The 19,635-nt window shown below is 40.8% G+C and overlaps 1 protein-coding gene across 1 annotated transcript; it reads right to left on the reverse strand.

Annotated features, from left to right (window-relative positions):
* Window positions 1-4,663: 4,663 nt before the first annotated feature.
* Window positions 4,664-19,635, reverse strand: LOC117523478 (cofilin-2-like). The gene is made up of 4 exons (XM_034185034.1): window positions 19,542-19,635; window positions 16,473-16,765; window positions 13,557-13,633; window positions 4,664-5,012 (listed from the first exon to the last, which is right to left on the reverse strand). Exons 1-4 carry the CDS (start codon window positions 19,542-19,544, stop codon window positions 4,882-4,884), a joined length of 504 nt encoding a protein of 167 aa, XP_034040925.1. The 5' UTR covers window positions 19,545-19,635; the 3' UTR covers window positions 4,664-4,881.

Consider the following 19,635-nt stretch of genomic DNA (forward strand, 5'->3'; position numbering starts at 1 on the left):
ACTCTTGTTGCAATACTGAGTTCCTGGCTGTTATGGCCATCGAGTGTACATTCTGCATGGGGAGTGGCTCAGCCACCTGCAGCTTGTTGATTTGCTGAGTCGACGTTTTAATCCTTATAAGTTGAATTAATTCTCACCATTGGTAATGAGCTCAGGACTGCAGTCAGATCCAGTACCCCTACCGTCTTCTCCTGCAGCCATGCATTTGTGATGTGTGCAGAATGTGGTTTTCCATTATCACGTAAAATACATGAATGAACCTGCAAAAGATGTAATTTTAAAGGCAGTATATGTTTCCCTAAAATCTCAATGCATTTTCCTGCATTAATGCTGCTTTCATAGACGTGTATATTATCTTGTCCAAGGGCACAGACAAACCATCACCATTAGAATCCTGTGCTTTTGGACTTGTTGCCGATAACAGCAGAGGGCCCTTTATGTCTTTGGTCCAGAGCATGCTGCAGCCACTAAACATTTAGAAGTTTACATATTAAGTAAGACATGAGCATGTCAAAGGCAAAATTACACAAATTAGAGAACAATGGACAGCACTTTTCAGGTAAATTGGGATAATGTTAAGCTATTAATGTAACACAATGCTAAAATACCCTCAGCCGTATGAGCCTTGTGTTCTTTATAATTTGCAGTTTAATTATTAAGATCCTGTTGTCTTAAATACAGTTTGTACATATTCAATGAAGCCCCTCTTAATCAATCAAAAATATTTACGTTTTAACAGCATCTGCTGAAGGCTTTGCATGTACATGAGCTTTTGACAAAAGTGGAAGTTGTGCAAATCAATGAATATTTGTAGATCACCCTCTGTGCATTTGCTGGTATTAGAGACAAATTTCACTCCATTGAGGCTTTTCAGGTTTCAAATCCCGCAAAACCTCGGAGAGTTCGCTGCGCTGTGAGATCTCAGTAACATTGAGAACTGCACTGAGACGCTCTGATCACGCTGCATTTTAACCTCTGCACACAGACAACAGCATTAACATCACAACATAAAACTATTTTTATATTGTGCCTAAAACTCTCGTGAATATATTCTTTGGGTTTATAGACGTTATTGCATTTGTGTAAATGTGAGAATCACAGGCTGTCTCTCCGTTATTTTCAATGGGAGCTGCTGTGAGCTACAACCACTGGCAAAAATTATGGAATCACCGGCCTCGGAGGATGTTCATTCAGTTGTTTAATTTTGTAGAAAAAAAGCAGATCACAGACATGACACAAAACTAAAGTCATTTCAAATGGCAACTTTCTGGCTTTAAGAAACACTATAAGAAATCAAGAAAAATAATTGTGGCAGTCAGTAACGGTTACTTTTTTAGACCAAGCAGAGGAAAAAAATATGGAATCTGAGGAAAAAATTATGTAATCACCCCCGAAATTAACATCTGCATCATATCAGATCTGCTCATTAGTCTGCATCTAAAAAGGAGTGAACACACCTTGGAGAGCTGTTGCACCAAGTGGACTGACATGAATCATGGCTCCAACACGAGAGATGTCAATTGAAACAAAGGAGAGGATTATCAAACTCTTAAAAGAGAGTAAATCAACACGCAATGTTGCAAAAGATGTTGGTTGTTCACAGTCAGCTGTATCTAAACTCTGGACCAAATACAAACAACATGGGAAGGTTGTTAAAGGCAAACATACTGGTAGACCAAGGAAGACGTCAAAGCGTCAAGACAGAAAACTTAAAGCAATATGTCTCAAAAATCGAAAAATGTACAACAAAACAAATGAGGAACGAATGGGAGGAAACTGGAGTCAACGTCTGTGACCGAACTGTAAGAAACCGCCTAAAGGAAATGGGATTTACATACAGAAAAGCTAAACGAAAGGCATCATTAACACCTAAACAGAAAAAAACAAGGTTACAATGGGCTAAGGAAAAGCAATTGTGGACTGTGGATGACTGGATGAAAGTCATATTCAGTGGTGAATCTCGAATCTGCATTGGGCAAGGTGATGATGTGGGAACTTTTGTTTGGTGCCTTTCCAATGAGATTTATAAAGATGACTGCCTGAAGAGAACATGTAAATTTCCACAGTCATTGGTGATATGGGGCTGCATGTCAGGTAAAGGCACTGGGGAGATGGCTGTCATTACATCATCAATAAATGCACAGGTTTATGTTGATATTTTGGACAATTGAAAGGATGTTTGGGGATGATGAAATTTTTCAATATGATAATGCATCTTGCCATAGAGCAAAAACTGCAAAAACATTCCTTGCAAAAAGACACATAGGGTCAACGTCATGGCATAGGGTCAATGTCAATGAGCAGATCTGATTTGATGCAGGTGTTAATTTGGGGGATGAAAATTTACAGGATAATTCCATAATTTTTTCCTCAGAATTGAGTGATTCCATATTTTTTTCCTCTGCTTGGTCTAAAAAAGTAACCGTTACTGACTGCCACAATATTTTTTTCTTGATTTCTTATAGTGTTTCTTAAAGCCAGAAAGTTGCCATTTGAAATGACTTTAGTTTTGTGTCATGTCTGTGATCTGGTTTTTTCTACAAAATTAAACAACTGAATGAACATCCTCTGAGGCCAGTGATTCCATAATTTTTGCCAGGGGTTGTACACTCGCTTCCTTTTGTTCTGGGAGAAAGTGAAGTTTGATCTTTAAAGTCTTGATTATTCTTTACAACACAGTTTGTCCTCTTTGTTCCAGAGTCCAGACTAATATATATGTCTAAAATTCGGTTTGCGTTTATTAAATTCCACGCAGATTAAATGTAGCAGACATAGATTATTTGTTATAATTTTTTTTTTTAGCAAGTTTTCAGAGTATCATGCAGCAGTCTCTTAATGTGACAAAAAGCATAAAAAATTACATTTTTGTAGTGTAATATTCATTTACAATTTTCATGTGGATTCTTTATGTTGTTTTGACTGCAGCAACTCTCTGGCATGCAAGGGATTATGGGATACGTGAAAATCCCAAATAGGAAGTTAGCTTTGAGTTAGCAAAAGTTAGCATGCACCCCAATACCACAAAATGTGTTATTGGGTTACAACATGTTTTCAGTTTTAGAAGTGTTTATTTCTTGCTATCTTTTACATAATGACATAGGATACACACAAACGTTTTGCAGCCGACTACCAGCTTGTGACATCACCATGCTAACATCCACGAAATAAGTTCAGGGGTGTTATTAGGTTCCAAAAACAGTGGTTTCAGTTTTAGAAATGTTTATTTCAACCTAGTTTTTACATGAGAGAGCTATGCATAAACACACAAAACAGTGGTTTTGAAGAGACCAGGCACTGATGACATGGTTCGACTCTACTCTGATTGGCTGCCATCCCCTGCCACTAAAAAAAACAAAGACCAGATCAAACAGAATGTGAATTTTTAACCTCTTAAAATATGTCAAGGTTAGCCATCCTTCAACTTGTTCAAGGTCTGTTTCCCAAGAATATTCCCTGTCAACTTGAAGACTGTGGCAGTAATAGAACTGGACTTACGCTGAATACAGACAGACACCAGGTCTTCACAATACCTGATGGCCATATGTTGGCCTCAGTTAAAAATGATTCAAGTGTAGTTTGTAATTGATGGATTTTAGAAAGTGTGACCTCTTGAAGCTGTTCTCCAAATATGTCAGCATAAAATGAATTGGTTTTGGAATGTAATGTGAATACAGTTTCAATACTTTCAAGTGATCGAATAGCCCATTAGTGGATTAATACATTTACAAAAATCTAATATTTTTGAAAATGTGTTCAAGTCTATCCACAATAGTTCTGAAAATTTTCAAAGGCAAAGATGAAAAGAAAAAACTTAAATTAAACTTTAAAGCAATGTATTACACAGAATGCTCCAAATGTCTCAACCATGACTGCGAGCCACACTAAAATTCATCACAAAGACTGAAGAACTGAGAAAGGCATCTATGCAGAGTCTATTTTACTGGTGTCCTCAAATTTGAGCCTCTTGCAACAGAAGGTGCAGCATGAAGTCTTAGTTTTTGCTACAACATTTGACAGAAGCATCATTTAGCACAGGGGTGGCCAAGTTCGGTCCTCAAGAGCCACCTTCCTGACACTCTTAGTTGTCTCCCTGCTCCAACACACCTGAATCCAATGAAAGGCTCATTAAAAGTCTGCTAACGAGTCTTTCATTGGATTCAGGTGTGTTGGAGCAGGGAGACAACTAAGAGTGTCAGGAAGGTGGCTCTTGAGGACCGAACTTGGCCACCCCTGATTTAGCACATCTTGAATAGTTTGTATTTAACCAGATATTAAGTTGCCATTCATACAAAAAAACAAACAAACAAAAAAAAAAAAACTAAATGGACTGATGATTCCATTAATTATAGATTTAACTACTTAACCTCAGGAAACAGTGGCTTTTAAATAGAGTAATGATTTTCAGGATCACTGCAACTTTGACAAGTACAGTACTGGTAAACTTCAAGTTGTACAATCTTTATATCAGTTACACAGTCCAAGCAAAAAAAGTGGTAGACTCAGTATAGGATTCACTTTAATATCTTTGTTTTATTAATATGCAGTGAACAACTCACTAGCCAGTTGGCCAGTTTGTTTAAACACTAATCAGGGTAGAAGTTTAAGCTGCACATTTAAAAGTTTGACAACAAAATTAATACTGAACAAACTACACTCAGGCAGATTTTTTTAATCCCCTCTTTATTAACTCCTTTGTTGATAGAGAAAACTGTCAAACATGCACTCTCTGGATCAAGTTTATAAAGATGGCAGTAGAACTTGAAGGAATTCCACCATCAAGTTTATTTGGAACCTGTTTTCAGCTCATTAGCTTTACATCACTATACAGTAGACTGTAGGGGAGAACAAGTGTTGACGTTTCAGAAGCCTCTGAGCATGTGATTAAGATGACCGCTGCTGCTTGCAGACAGAGATGCCTTCAATGCTGGTAACTTCTTTCCCCAGACATTCACCAAAACTGTGTCGGCTGCAGATATCGTCATAGTCCTGCATCTCCAAGTTGTATTTGACCCCTGTTAAGCACACAAGGTTGCATTAAAGTATAATAGACCCAGGGCCTACAGCTTTTGACATCCCCCTCCTAACCAAATTGTCACATGATGCAAGCTACAAGTGTTAGGCACACATAATATAATTTTGATACCATTATGTACAGTGGAGTTCAAAATACAGTTTTAAAAAAAAAAAAAGCACAAAATACTTAGTCTTATGTCCGTACACACAAATGCATTCAAACACTATAGAGTCTATTACGAATACAAAACACTGAGAAAGAACTGGGAGGGGGAGAGCATATCTGCATTTTTCTTTACTATATAAACTGCTTAAGACTTATTCCTGTGAATATTTACAGTGCATCTGGAAAGTATTTACAGCATTTCACTTTTTCCACCCACATTGTGTTATTCTGAAAGAGTAAATTCATTTTCCCCTCAAAACGTTGAGATGTGACAAGATGGCACTCAGCCTGCGACACAGCGGAGCTCCCAGGGTGAAACTTGCTTATGTTCATGCTTAGAATTAAGGGCACAATGACTCAACATCAAATGACTGACTTTGTTCCAACTGGGAGAATGTAGTTGGAGCTTAATGTTTGATACAAGTGTCTGACTCTTTCCCTGAACTGCTCAAGATACCAGGACAAGCCATAGGTGGGGTCTCAGCTGAGGACTCTGTAGAAGGGGGGAGTTGACCAGAAGGTCCACCTGGTTAGCAAAAGCAGACCAACTCTCCTGGTCATATTGTTTGTCAATAAAGTTTGTAAAAAAGCCCTCCGTAAAGCTAGGACATCTTTCTACTCATCACTAATTGAAGAAAATAAGAACAACCCCAGGTTTCTTTTCAGCACTGTAGCCAGGCTGACAGAGTCAGAGCTCTATTGAGCTGAGTATTCCATTAACTTTAACTAGTAATGACTTCATGACTTTCTTTGCTAACAAAATTTTAACTATTAGAGAAAAAATTACTCATAACCATCCCAAAGACGTATCGTTATCTTTGGCTGCTTTCAGTGATGCCGGTATTTGGTTAGACTCTTTTTCTCCGATTGTTCTGTCTGAGTTATTTTCATTAGTTACTTCATCCAAACCATCAACATGTTTATTAGACCCCATTCCTACCAGGCTGCTCAAGGAAGCCCTACCATTATTTAATGCTTCGATCTTAAATATGATCAATCTATCTTTGTTAGTTGGCTATGTACCACAGGCTTTTAAGGTGGCAGTAATTAAACCATTACTTAAAAAGCCATCACTTGACCCAGCTATCTTAGCTAATTATAAGCCAATCTCCAACCTTCCTTTTCTCTCAAAAATTCTTGAAAGGGTAGTTGTAAAACAGCTAACTGATCATCTGCAGAGGAATGGTCTATTTGAAGAGTTTCAGTCAGGTTTTAGAATTCATCATAGTACAGAAACAGCATTAGTGAAGGTTACAAATGATCTTCTTATGGCCTCGGACAGTGGACTCATCTCTGTGCTTGTTCTGTTAGACCTCAGTGCTGCTTTTGATACTGTTGACCATAAAATTTTATTACAGAGATTAGAGCATGCCATAAGTATTAAAGGCACTGCGGTGGTTTGAATCATATTTGTCTAATAGATTACAATTTGTTTATGTAAATGGGGAATCTTCTTCACAGACTAAAGTTAATTATGGAGTTCCACAAGGTTCTGTGCTAGGACCAATTTTATTCACTTTATACATGCTTCCCTTAGGCAGTATTATTAGACGGTATTGCTTAAATTTTCATTGTTACGCAGATGATACCCAGCTTTATCTATCCATGAAGCCAGAGGACACACACCAATTAGCTAAACTGCAGGATTGTCTTACAGACATAAAGACATGGATGACCTCTAATTTCCTGCTTTTAAACTCATAAAACTGAAGTTATTGTACTTGGCCCCACAAATCTTAGAAACATGGTGTCTAACCAGATCCTTACTGTGGATGGCATTACCCTGACCTTTAGTAATACTGTGAGAAATCTTGGAGTCATTTTTGATCAGGATATGTCATTCAAAGCGCATATTAAACAAATATGTAGGACTGCTTTTTTGCATTTACGCAATATCTCTAAAATCAGAAAGGTCTTGTCTCAGAGTGATGCTGAAAAACTAATTCATGCATTTATTTCCTCTAGGCTGGACTATTGTAATTCATTATTATCAGGTTGTCCTAAAAGTTCCCTGAAAAGCCTTCAGTTAATTCAAAATGCTGCAGCTAGAGTACTGACGGGGACTAGAAGGAGAGAGCATATCTCACCCATATTGGCCTCTCTTCATTGGCTTCCTGTTAATTCTAGAATAGAATTTAAAATTCTTCTTCTTACTTATAAGGTTTTGAATAATCAGGTCCCATCTTATCTTAGGGACCTCGTAGTACCATATCACCCCAATAGAGCGCTTCGCTCTCAGACTGCAGGCTTACTTGTAGTTCCTAGGGTTTGTAAGAGTAGAATGGGAGGCAGAGCCTTCAGCTTTCAGGCTCCTCTCCTGTGGAACCAGCTCCCAATTCAGATCAGGGAGACAGACACCCTCTCTACTTTTAAGATTAGGCTTAAAACTTTCCTTTTTGCTAAAGCTTATAGTTAGGGCTGGATCAGGTGACCCTGAACCATCCCTTAGTTATGCTGCTATAGACGTAGACTGCTGGGGGGTTCCCATGATGCACTGTTTCTTTCTCTTTTTGCTCTGTATGCACCACTCCATTTAATCATTAGTGATCGATCTCTGCTCCCCTCCACAGCATGTCTTTTTCCTGGTTCTCTCCCTCAGCCCCAACCAGTCCTAGCAGAAGACTGCCCCTCCCTGAGCCTGGTTCTGCTGGAGGTTTCTTCCTGTTAAAAGGGAGTTTTTCCTTCCCACTGTAGCCAAGTGCTTGCTCACAGGGGGTCGTTTTGACCGTTAGGGTTTTACATAATTGTTGTATGGCCTTGCCTTACAATATAAAGCGCCTTGGGGCAACTGTTTGTTGTGATTTGGCGCTATATAAAAAAAAAATTGATTGATTGATTGTTCAGTCTCTGGAAAATAAGTCAGATGACTTCTGCGCGCGCACACACACACACACACACACCTGAGCAACGCTATGCACAGAACTGTTCCATGCTGGGTTTCTGTGAAATGTGGCTTGGTGAGAATACACCAGATGAGCCCATAACACCGGCAGGCTACACCATGCTCAAGGCCGACCGCGACAAAGAGCAGAAAAACCCGTGAGGGGGAAGGACTATCATGGTAAAGCAATCGTGGCGCACTGGCTGCCAAGTTATTTCATAGTTCAGAAAATGTGAAATATTTGATTTTTAAAAAGTGCAGACTGTTCCATTTACCCAGAGTACTGCATTGCATCATTGTGAGTGTAGCGCATGTTCCCCACCCCAGCCAGAGAGGAGACTGCATGACCTGATTCAATGGACATACGGAAGAGAAAAAAAAAAACGAAAAAAAAAACACAAAACACATAACAGTGCTTTTATCATCCTCACTTCAACTGCACCAGTTTGTGAATTTTCTGACTGGGGGAACATGCCACAAACTGGGCCATTGCTACCGTAACATCAGAAATGCATACAAAGCCAAGCCTAAACCCCACTTTTGTAAAGCGGATCATCTGGCAATCCTTCTGAAACCCTGGTGTCTGTTTCTGAACCCTCCTGTCCTGTGTACTGGCAACATTTTCGTTTTGTGAATTGTTCTGTAAGTTGTGTTGGTAGCATGGCCCAAACAGAGGGTCACCCCTTTGAGTCTGGTCTGCTTGAGGTTTCTTCCTCAAATAGTCAGGGTGAGTTTTTCATTACCACTGTCTGTGTGCTTGCTCTGGGGGTTGTTAAGGTTAGACCTTACTTGCATGAAGCGCCTTGAGGCAACTTTGTTGTGTTTTGGCGCTACTGAAATGAAAATAAATTGAAACCCATTTACAGACAGCTGAAATCTGACCTGGTACCAACACCTGGGTCCGTATTCTCATTGCATCTCAAAGGGCTTCTAACTTGGCCTAAAATATCCTGGCAAGGACTCTCAGCCTAAAGCCCCATTTACACAGACGGTTTTGTTGGCGGTAGTACGTAGACCAAAGTTCGCGATAGTTCCGGCTGTTTTCCTGGTGGAAAGAGGCGGAGCATTTCGCCACGTTTTGACCTCCATACTAGCCGCAAATATGCGGATAAAACGCCGCTAAATCTGCCGAATAAAGCGGCGTTTTGACGCCGTAGCATCTGGCACACGTCAGGCAACGAGGGTTAATACCCAGTGCTATCCTTTACAATCGCAGGTTAAGATGTGCGTGAGAACGGCGGTGTTCTGCTGCCGCCGATAATGCCCTGTGTACCGCTGGATTTATCCAGGCAAATCCTGCGTTACTCCAGGAACTTTTGCATATAGGCGCTGCCCCAGAGTATAATAGGCTGAAGCAGCAGGAATACATGCCTCTGTCACTGTAGGGGGAGGGAGATCATACTCAGCCTTTTCTTCTCCTTCCTTTTACCCTCCTCAACGTGTTGCTCAACTTCCACGGGCTACCCTCTGCTTCTGAACCAGACCTCTTGGTAAGTCCTTGCCACTGCCAATTTTCTTTTAGGAGGCATACTGGAGCTTCTCTGCAAAAATATCTGGAGCTGGCCGTGAGAGAGGCCTGCATGCAGCACGCTAATGTTTTTATATTGACCGCCGCCTATCGGCCGTTTGGAACACCGTTAACCGGTAGGTGGCGTTTAGAACGGCATACTGTCCACTAGCGCCGCCGTTTTGTCTGCCTCTGTCGCCAGTTAAAACGCCCTTGAGAACGCCGATGTGGGCTCTATCGCCGTTTTACACGCCGTTGATTAGGGATACAACGCCGGCCGCCAATTACGGTGGTGTAAACTGCGGCACTACAGGAAGGGGCAGGATGAAACGCCGATTAAAAAGTATCAAATGCCATTGTTCGCGTTGTCTCCGTCGTCACGCGAATTCTCCTGGAGCACTCCCGGAATTATTCGACATGTTGAATAATATTTTGACGATTCCCGGTAAAGCCGGAACTAAGCCACGCCCCCTAGTGCCGGCGTTAACAACGGCGTGTGATCCTTAAGACTGTCAAAAACGCTTCCCGTCTATGTGTAAATGGGGCTTAAGAGAGACCAAGGAGGTGCCTGAGAACAGATCTGAGCAAGGAATGGACAGAAAATCTCATCTTTGAGGAGGCACAAAGACCCCGTTACTACGTATGACAGTCCTATCAGCTGTGTGTCACAGAAAGGGTAGGAGGAAAAAAAAAAATGTGCTCTGCATTCCTAGTTATGAACAAACAGCAAAATCAACTAATCATATAACCTGAACTGCATTAAGATGTGTAATCATGAGGATAACTTGTCATGATGAAACAGCAAAAGTTAAATGAATTGTTACACAGCTTGAAAATACCTCATTCACATTCCAAGCGATTTGATAGGTTGAGGGTTGCGCTTGTCAGTGCGGCAGAGTGCAAGGATCCTGAGTCCAGCGATTATGGCAAGGTGGACGAATTAAAGCATGCTCGATTTATTCAAGCAGTGTCAGAGCTGAGTTCCTGGGATTCGTCAAGTCCACCAAGCAAAAGGCAGATCATGTAGCACGACTCACTTGGGGAGGGTGTTAAGATTTTGCACGAGTGGAAAAAGCCTAGTGATCACAGATGCAGCATGCTGCATGAGTGAAAGGCGAACTTAAGGCTGGCATTTGAGAATGACCTAACCAGGAAATTCAACGAAGAGTGGCGAGATGTCCTTCTCAGAAGATTCAACGCGGCATCCAACCGAAGGCTTCAACTCTTCTGAGATAGGCTAGCATCCAGTTTCCATACAGAATTTTATGTTAAGATAAAAGTTATGTATTGGTGTAAATACAGTGGTCCCTCGCTATAACGTGGTTCACCTTTCATGGCCTTGCAGTTTTGCGAATTTTTTTAGTCCAATTTTGCATGCTTTTTTTTTATAGCGCATTGTGTTATGCATCCTCATGAAGCAGGTCGGTCGCAGCACCACGAAGGGAGAGTATGCGCATTGTGTTCTGCGTGTCTGTTTATTATGGGGTTAAAATTGTCTCAATATTTGTAAATGCACGCAGGGTGATCTACAAATAAATTGATTTGCAAATGTGTTCAGATATCCACAAATGCAAATGTCATATTTGTAACTTGTAAATTGGTCTTTGCAAATATAAAACTTAATTTGTAAAAAAAAAAAATTACATTTGTAAAACTGGAAATTGTATTTGTGAATTGAGTTTCAGCATTTGTGGATCACCAATTACATGCATTCATCGCTTTACTCTGCAACATTTTGAGACTCACAAATACACGCACACTGGATATCCACTAGATGGCAGTGTGGTTCCGTTCATTGATGTGGCAAGCTGAAACTATATGGATGACTCTTTAGTCGTGATCGTTACTGAGTATTTAAAATGATTATCGCAAAGCGTTCTTTTTTTTAAAGACATAATGCAAGTTTTATAAGTCCGCGGACACTGATCTGTGTGTTACAGATACAAATCTGTTTCCTCGGATCCGCGGAGCCTGGCTGTTGCGACAGTCGTAAAGCGGGACTGGTTGGTTGCTGCGGTGACGCTGTGTGGCTCCTGTGCGAAGCTTAGCTAAATGTAGCAACTTTTATGTCTGTCACGGAGCACGTACAGGCACAATGCTGTTTAATACGCTTATTTGAACCACTGCGTTAAAGAGTACAACACTAACACCCCCCCGCCCCCTTTCCCATGATGAAATCCGGACACAATTTAAAAAAATAATAATTCGGCTTGCCACATCAATGAATGGAGCCACACTGCCATCTAGTGGATATCCAGTGTGCGTGTGTATTTGTGAATCAGTCGGCATTTGTTTGTGGATCTGTGTTCGCGAAAAGAATGTCTCAAAATTACGTTGCAGAGGAAAGCGATGAATGCGTGTAATTGGTGATCCACAAATGCTGAAACTCAATTCACAAATACAATTTCCAGTTTTACAAATGTAATTTTTTTTTTTTTTACAAATTAAGTTTTATATTTGCAAATACAACATTATTGCAAAGACCAATTTACAAGTTACAATTATGAAATTTGCATTTGTGGATATCTGAACACATTTGCAAATCAATGATTATTTGTAGATGACCCTGCGTGCATTTACAAATAATGACAATTTAAAAAAAGAAAAAAAGAGAGCCAATAACTACCCATAACTGTGTTCTTCACTCGGAAAAAGACACCTGCAGCGAGGCCTTCAGCGGAGCCGCGCCACGATGAAGAGGCGCGATCAGAGGAACTGTGAAATACTGGTCAGTCACTATTAATTTCTTGTGTCCAACCTCGTAGGTTGATCGTTAAAATTCGTTAGTTCTAAAAGCCATCATAATTATTTATAGGAAAACATTCTATTTTTATTTCTCAAACGAATGTTTGGGCGTGAAAACAGGTTGGTCTTATTTTTCTACTAAGGTTTGAACTTTGAAAGTGTTTACACACGAGAGAAAAGTGAGAAAGTGTTAATGCCTGTTTGAGAAAAGTGTATAAAGTGTGTAGTGAGGGGTTTTACAGGCTTAAAACATCTATAATAATTGTAAAAAAAAAAAAACACTGACTACTTTGCGGATTTTGCCTATTGCGGGCTATTTTTAGAACGTAACTCCCGTGATAAATGAGGGACCACTGTATGTCTACATGAAAGGTTTATCTTTGACCCGTTGTGTGACTGTCATGCCCACTTGCGCTGTGTTTGCGCTTGTGATGGAGGGCTGTATGTGGGGTTAATCTATTGTCTCGTGTTGTTTCTCAGATCAGTTGTTGGTTTGGTGGTATGCAGGAGATCACTTGACTGAGGGTCTATACGTTCAAATAATTAAAAAAAATACTGTCATCACTTTTTACTCTTACAACGGTGTAGCCTAAATACATGAGCTTTCTAGGAGCGCACCCAATTCATTACGCACGGTCAGAGGCACGTCCCCTCCGGTGCGCACTTTTTTTGGGGGGGTGCGACCCCGCCCCCTGTGATAAACTCATCGCCCCCTTAATATTTTTTCTGGCACCGGGCCTGCTCTTATGGTCAATTGTATTATGTTGAACCAGGCGTATACGTCACCACCACAAAAGTGGTGAGGTTTATTCTCATTGTACCATTTCACCAACATGGTCTATTGTCCTGCTGTGAAGAATGCAGTTGTTTTTTGGTGCTCTGGTCCATTTATGTAATATGCATTCACACAATACAGGCTTGTACAGGTCTCACTGGAATTTGCCTCAAGATCCAGATTTCCTCAAGTGGAGGGAAAAAAAAAAAAAAAAAAAAAAACAGACTGCCAGTTAAAACACCAGTTTCTTTACATTGACTGGTGAAACTGTCATCTCATTTCCATCCCCCCCAGTTTGAGGTCCTCAACACTGGAGCCTCCTTGTGCTGGTTCATAGAGAAACACTACAAGTCATGAGTGTTGAGTGGCCAGGAAGAGCTTTGAGATGGATACGGTCTAGTGAAAACCACCTATAACTTCTAGCCTGCCAAGTCATAATAAACTACACGTGTGGCTGGGGGGTTCTTACCTGAGCAGACTGCCTTCAGGGATTGTTTTGAGGTAGAGTAGACCATTTTATCCTCACGTGGTCCACCTTCAGGTGTCCTGTAAGGGGGGTGGAGAAACAAGTTATGTTTGCTAGAGTAGATTAATGTAAAAATATAGCCAGCAACACTCAAGTGTCCTTAAAAGTTTTAAGGTCTTCAGTGTGTCACACACTGATGAAGACCTAGTCGAAACACGTCTATGCGCCTGATCCTGTCGCGAGTCATTAAAACTTAAGGACACTTGAGTGTTGCTGGCTATATTTTTACATTGACTTAGTTTGAGCTGTGCACCTCCACTCCTGGTCCCTGTGAGTGCTTGTTTTTTCTCTGCTTTGCTAGAGTAGATTCAATGGACAATCCAGACACACACACACCAAGATTACAGAGGACTATTTGTTTTGAACTCAGACATCTTTTAGAAGTTTTAGTTCATCTATTATGATGAGAGAGGAAAAAAAAAAAGAAAAAAAAAGTAGAAGCCCATCATCTTCAGCTCTGCCTCCGTTCGTGCCAGTCTGAGCTGTACAACATAGCTTGTCTCACTTCATTCTTGAAGATCTCTATCACATTAGTTCTGCCACCTTTCTACAACAAACACATTACTTTGGCTAGTTGACTCCAAGCATTTAAAGTTATCTACCTTAACCACCTCTACTCCTTGCAACTGCGCTATGCCACTAGGCTCCCCCTCTCTCACACACACAGTCATGCTTTTACTGGCTCATTCCCCTTCTCTCCAGAGTGCATCTGCATAGCTCACAATGTCATCTGCAGATGACTCGTGATACAAACAAAAAGATTCACAGCTGATCCTTGATGTAATCTGCACCTCATATCGTACTGTGCACCTCACAGCTGTCACTCTGTCCTTTTACATATCCTGCACCAGCCTCTCATACCTCTGCAATCAAAAGTTTGGTCGAAGAGTTTTACTGTCAGATCTTTAACTACTGTACTTAAGACATTTAAGATGAAATCATCTGAACAGTTTAATAGTTTGTTGCAGTTGCAAGATACATAACCAGGTCTCTGCAATTAATAAGTTGTTTCAGATTCATATAGAATAAAACAGATACTTGTCACACGTTTAGTTTGTTAATCAATTTCAATCAATTTTATTTATATAGCGCCAAATCACAACAAACAGTTGCCCCAAGGCGCTTTATATTGTAAGGCAAGGCCATACAATAATTACGTAAAAACCCCAATGGTCAAAACGACCCCCTGTGAGCAAGCACTTGGCGACAGTGGGAAGGAAAAACTCCCTTTTAACAGGAAGAAACCTCCAGCAGAACCAGGCTCAGTCTTCTGCTGGGACTGGTTGGGGCTGAGGGAGAGAACCAGGGAAAAAGACATGCTGTGGAGGGGAGCAGAGATCAATCACTAATGATTAAATGCAGAGTGGTGCATACAGAGCAAAAAGAGAAAGAAACACTCAGTGCATCATGGGAACCCCCCAGCAGTCTAAGTCTATAGCAGCATAACTAAGGGATGGTTCAGGGTCACCTGATCCAGCCCTAACTATAAGCTTTAGCAAAAAGGAAAGTTTTAAGCCTAATCTTAAAAGTAGAGAGGGTGTCTGTCTCCCTGATCCGAATTGGGAGCTGGTTCCACAGGAGAGGAGCCTGAAAGCTGAAGGCTCTGCCTCCCATTCTACTCTTACAAACCCTAGGAACTACAAGCAAGCCTGCAGTCTGAGAGCGAAGCGCTCTATTGGGGTGATATGGTACTATGAGGTCCCTAAGATAAGATGGGACCTGATTATTCAAAACCTTATAAGTAAGAAGAAGAATTTTAAATTCTATTCTAGAATTAACAGGAAGCCAATGAAGAGAGGCCAATATGGGTGAGATATGCTCTCTCCTTCTAGTCCCCGTTAGTACTCTAGCTGCAGCATTTTGAATTAACTGAAGGCTTTTCAGGGAACTTTTAGGACAACCTGATAATGAATTACAATAGTCCAGCCTAGAGGAAATAAATGCATGAATTAGTTTTTCGGCATCACTCTGAGACAAGACCTTTCTAATTTTAGAGATATTGCGTAAATGCAAAAAAGCAGTCCTACATATTTGTTTAATATGTGCATTGAATGACATATCCTGATCAAAAATGACTCCAAGATTTCTCACAGTATTACTAGAGGTCAGGGTAATGCCATCCAGAGTAAGGATCTGGTTAGACACCATGTTTCTAAGATATGTGGGGCCAAATACAATAACTTCAGTTTTATCTGAGTTTAAAAGCAGGAAATTAGAGGTCATCCATGTCTTTATGTTTGTAAGACAATCCTGCAGTTTAGCTAATTGGTGTGTGTCCTCTGGCTTCATGGATAGATAAAGCTGGGTATCATCTGCGTAACAATGAAAATTGACTGCAGTCCAAATGCTAGGAGCCCTTACATGCAGTTATGCATAAATCTTACAAGCCACTCACTTTCTACATTGTCAGGAATTACATTGGGTCCACCTGCTCAGATTTTTAAGTGCGAGCAGCTATTTTTCTGAAATGCATTTTATAAAGATACCACCAACCTAACAAAAAAAAAAAAAAAAACACACTAGAACAGAAGTCTTTAAAGACCCCTACATAGAATGATACTTCTTAAGACCAACTGTTCCTTCAACTTTATGGAGGGAGGATTAAGCAGTGGCACCATCCCACATAGCAGTTTTGGTTCCCCCTCCATTTACTCAATTTTTTATATTTGATAGATACAAGGCATTCATGTCACACTTTAAAGTATCTTATTTGCAGCATTTGTATAGCACCAATTCACAACAAAGCTGCCTCAAGGCATTTTACACAAGTGAGGTCTAACTTTACCAACCCCAAAGTGCCCAAAATGTTTGTGCAATACAAAGATGTGGAAATGTGCGGATGTGTACTGAAGAACGTACCACATTATTAGTATCAAGTCTTCTTTGTTAGGCACCTCCTTTGTGTCAAAGCAGCAGTCATACAGCACATAGCAGCACGTGTCAGATTTCAACTGATTCTGGAAGACCACGAAGGGATCTTGATTTCCCTTTTTAATTTCTCCAAGTGTGTACTTTTTCTCAACCTCAATGGAGTGTTCCCGGATCTTCATGACTGCAATTTTACAGTGGTCGTTTTCATCTTCACCTTTGTGGTGCACTTTCATGTCCTCAAACAACTGTTTTACTTCATCGGAGACTTGAACTCCAGATGCCTGTTGTGGGACAAAGTACATATTTAGTACAAAGAACCTCCCATGGCATTTAGGTGTTTTTGGTTGACATCCTGCACGTGACTGGTCGAAATGCTCAAGACTTCAATTACAGAAACGGTAACAGCTGAGGATGCTCGAGTCAAGAGCATCAACCAAGTTGCACTTTTAACTGCATGTTTCATAATGCTGAGACTGGAATAATCAGCTGCATTACTAGCATGGTTCGAATTATGGTTTAGTGGGGGCCTGGACCTCCCAATTTAGACTTAATCCAGTCACAAAAGATAAACATGCTCAAAGGTTTACATAGCCTGGCAGAAATTTGTTTTTGGCCATTTTTCAGAGAATATGAATGATTAAACTCCTCCCAGTCACTGGTTGGGTGAAGCCATTTATTGTCAAATAACTGTTTGACCCAAATCATAACAGAAGCTATCCTAATGACCCCGATTAAAAGTTTACATACCCCCGTTAATACCTTTTAACATCAATGACAGCTTGGAAGTTTTTGTGGTAGTTGTAGATGAGGCTGATGGTAAAGCTGCCACTGAATAAGTCTGACTTTATGAAGAACTACAAACAATATGACACTGTTAAATCACATTACAGGCTTATGTAGCTGTGATTGGAGATATACTATGAGACATCAGGAAAAACTGTACTATGCATAGCAACAGGTCCAGAATATTTGAGATTGCAGCTTTGAATTTGCATGACCACAGTACCATTGGAAGACATGGTGAACAAAGGGCATTCAGTGGTGAATCATTAATGGCTTGTAGTCATCAGGGATTGTCTGCACTCCTCTGGCAAGGAGATTGTGGACCTACAAACATGGTACTGATACTGAAGAGAAGGATACTTGTTTCTAGTTGCTTGGTATCTGAGGGTTCTAGCCAGCTTCAGACATGCTCTGCAGATGGTATGAGCGTTGTTGATTCTAGGCCCAACTCTTTGCAAGAGCTTAAACAGCCTTGGTGCCATGTGCATGTAATTTAAGAAAGTGCCATCACCTTCCAGTCTCAGCTCACACATAAGTTTGTTGTAGCCATCATACTGGAGCCTTCTGTCATCAGCTAGGGCCAGAACCACCAGGTTCTTGGCCTCCCTTTTCTGCACATTTGAATCCTTCTCTGGAGCACAGTAATGGCCATCTCATTCATCAGCGGTGCGTGATGAAAGCGCAATGGCGGCATGCAGCAAAATGTCATCGTCCATTGTTGAAAGGGGATGTTTATTCTTCAGCAGCTTTACAAAGTGATGGAAACTCACCTGATTCTTCGTATCAATCAATCAATTTTTTATATAGCGCCAAATCACAACAAACAGTTGCCCCAAGGCGCTTTATATTGTAAGGCAAAAGCCATACAATAATTACGTAAAACCCCAACGGTCAAAACAACCCCCTGTGAGCACGCACTTGGCTACAGTGGGAAGGAAAAACTCCCTTTTAACAGGAAGAAACCTCCAGCAGAACCAGGCTCAGGGAGGGGCAGTCTTCTGCTGGGACTGGTTGGGGCTGAGGGAGAGAACCAGGAAAAAGACATGCTGTGGAGGGGAGCAGAGATCGATCACTAATGATTAAATGCAGAGTGGTGCATACAGAGCAAAAAGAGAAAGAAACAGTGCATCATGGGAACCCCCCAGCAGTCTACGTCTATAGCAGCATAACTAAGGGAGGGTTCAGGGTCACCTGATCCAGCCCTAACTATAAGCTTTAGCAAAAAGGAAAGTTTTAAGCCTAATCTTAAAAGTAGAGAGGGTGTCTGTCTCCCTGATCCGAATTGGGAGCATATATACACACACCTCTCCTGATTAATACAGTTGCAATGTACACACCAGGGTCTCAGAACACACCACTAGACTTCTACACAGAGGCAACTCAGTGGATGCGCAGGACTCCATGGACACCGGGGGGGTTACACATAGTATGTATAGATCACCAAAAATTAGTAGAAACTTGTTTTGACAAGATAGTAGAGCTGATTTCACTCTATAATGGAGTGTATTTTACTCTAGACTAGGACCAAGTGTTATCCCGACTATTTTTTACTCAGCAAAATCTACTGAAGATGTAAAAAGGCAAGTTGTAGGTACAGCAAGTGCTGCCATTGCAAGATTCATTCGCTGATCAGCAGCTTAACAGCCTCTAGTTATAAAGTCTCCACAGTAGTCCTACATAAATTTAATTTGAAGGAGACGACTTCCAATGAAACTGGTTGACAGGCTACAGTATCAAGTCTGGTAGAAGAGAAACACGCTTTAACTAATTCTTTGTGCAGGTAGTCACAGGTTTTTGCTGTCACAGGGCATACATGGAGCTTCCTCACGAGTCAGGCCAGATGTTAGGTTCTTTACATTCTGATCGTTGTAGAACAAGTTCACACATGACATAAAGCCTCAGGAGCCTTTGAACAAGTTCAAACACAAAACAGCCCCCTACATGTTCAGTGCCAGCAAAACACACACACACACACACACACACACACACACACACACACACACACACACACACACACACACACACACACACACACACACACACACACACACACACACACACACACACACACGACATCTTTAGCAAACCACAGTTAAAATAAAGCTTAAAAAAAAGAAGTAAACTGCATTTAATTGCAGTTAACCTTGTGAGGTCATACATCAAGAACTCTGGCATTAAAACATTTTTCTCTCAAAAAACTTACAATAAAACAGCAAAATTCAATCAATGACAAAGTTCACCCAGACAACAGCTGCACAAAAACTGTATACTCACCATTTTTTTTGTTGTTGTTGTAACACTGATGTGTGAAGGAACCAAACAAAAAAGAACTAACAGGCTGCTGAAGTGTCTTTTAAAAAACAGAAAA

Source organism: Thalassophryne amazonica, chromosome 13 (genome assembly GCF_902500255.1).
Source record: "Thalassophryne amazonica chromosome 13, fThaAma1.1, whole genome shotgun sequence".
Lineage (NCBI taxonomy): Eukaryota > Metazoa > Chordata > Actinopteri > Batrachoidiformes > Batrachoididae > Thalassophryne > Thalassophryne amazonica.

Coding starts and splice junctions, on each gene's coding strand:
- LOC117523478 (XM_034185034.1), bottom strand. Junction 13,634..16,472: donor GACTTGATACTAATAATGTG/GTACGTTCTTCA, acceptor CCCCCCTTACAG/GACACCTGAAGGTGGACCAC. Junction 5,013..13,556: donor CCTGAAGGCAGTCTGCTCAG/GTAAGAACCCCC, acceptor TGTGCTTAACAG/GGGTCAAATACAACTTGGAG.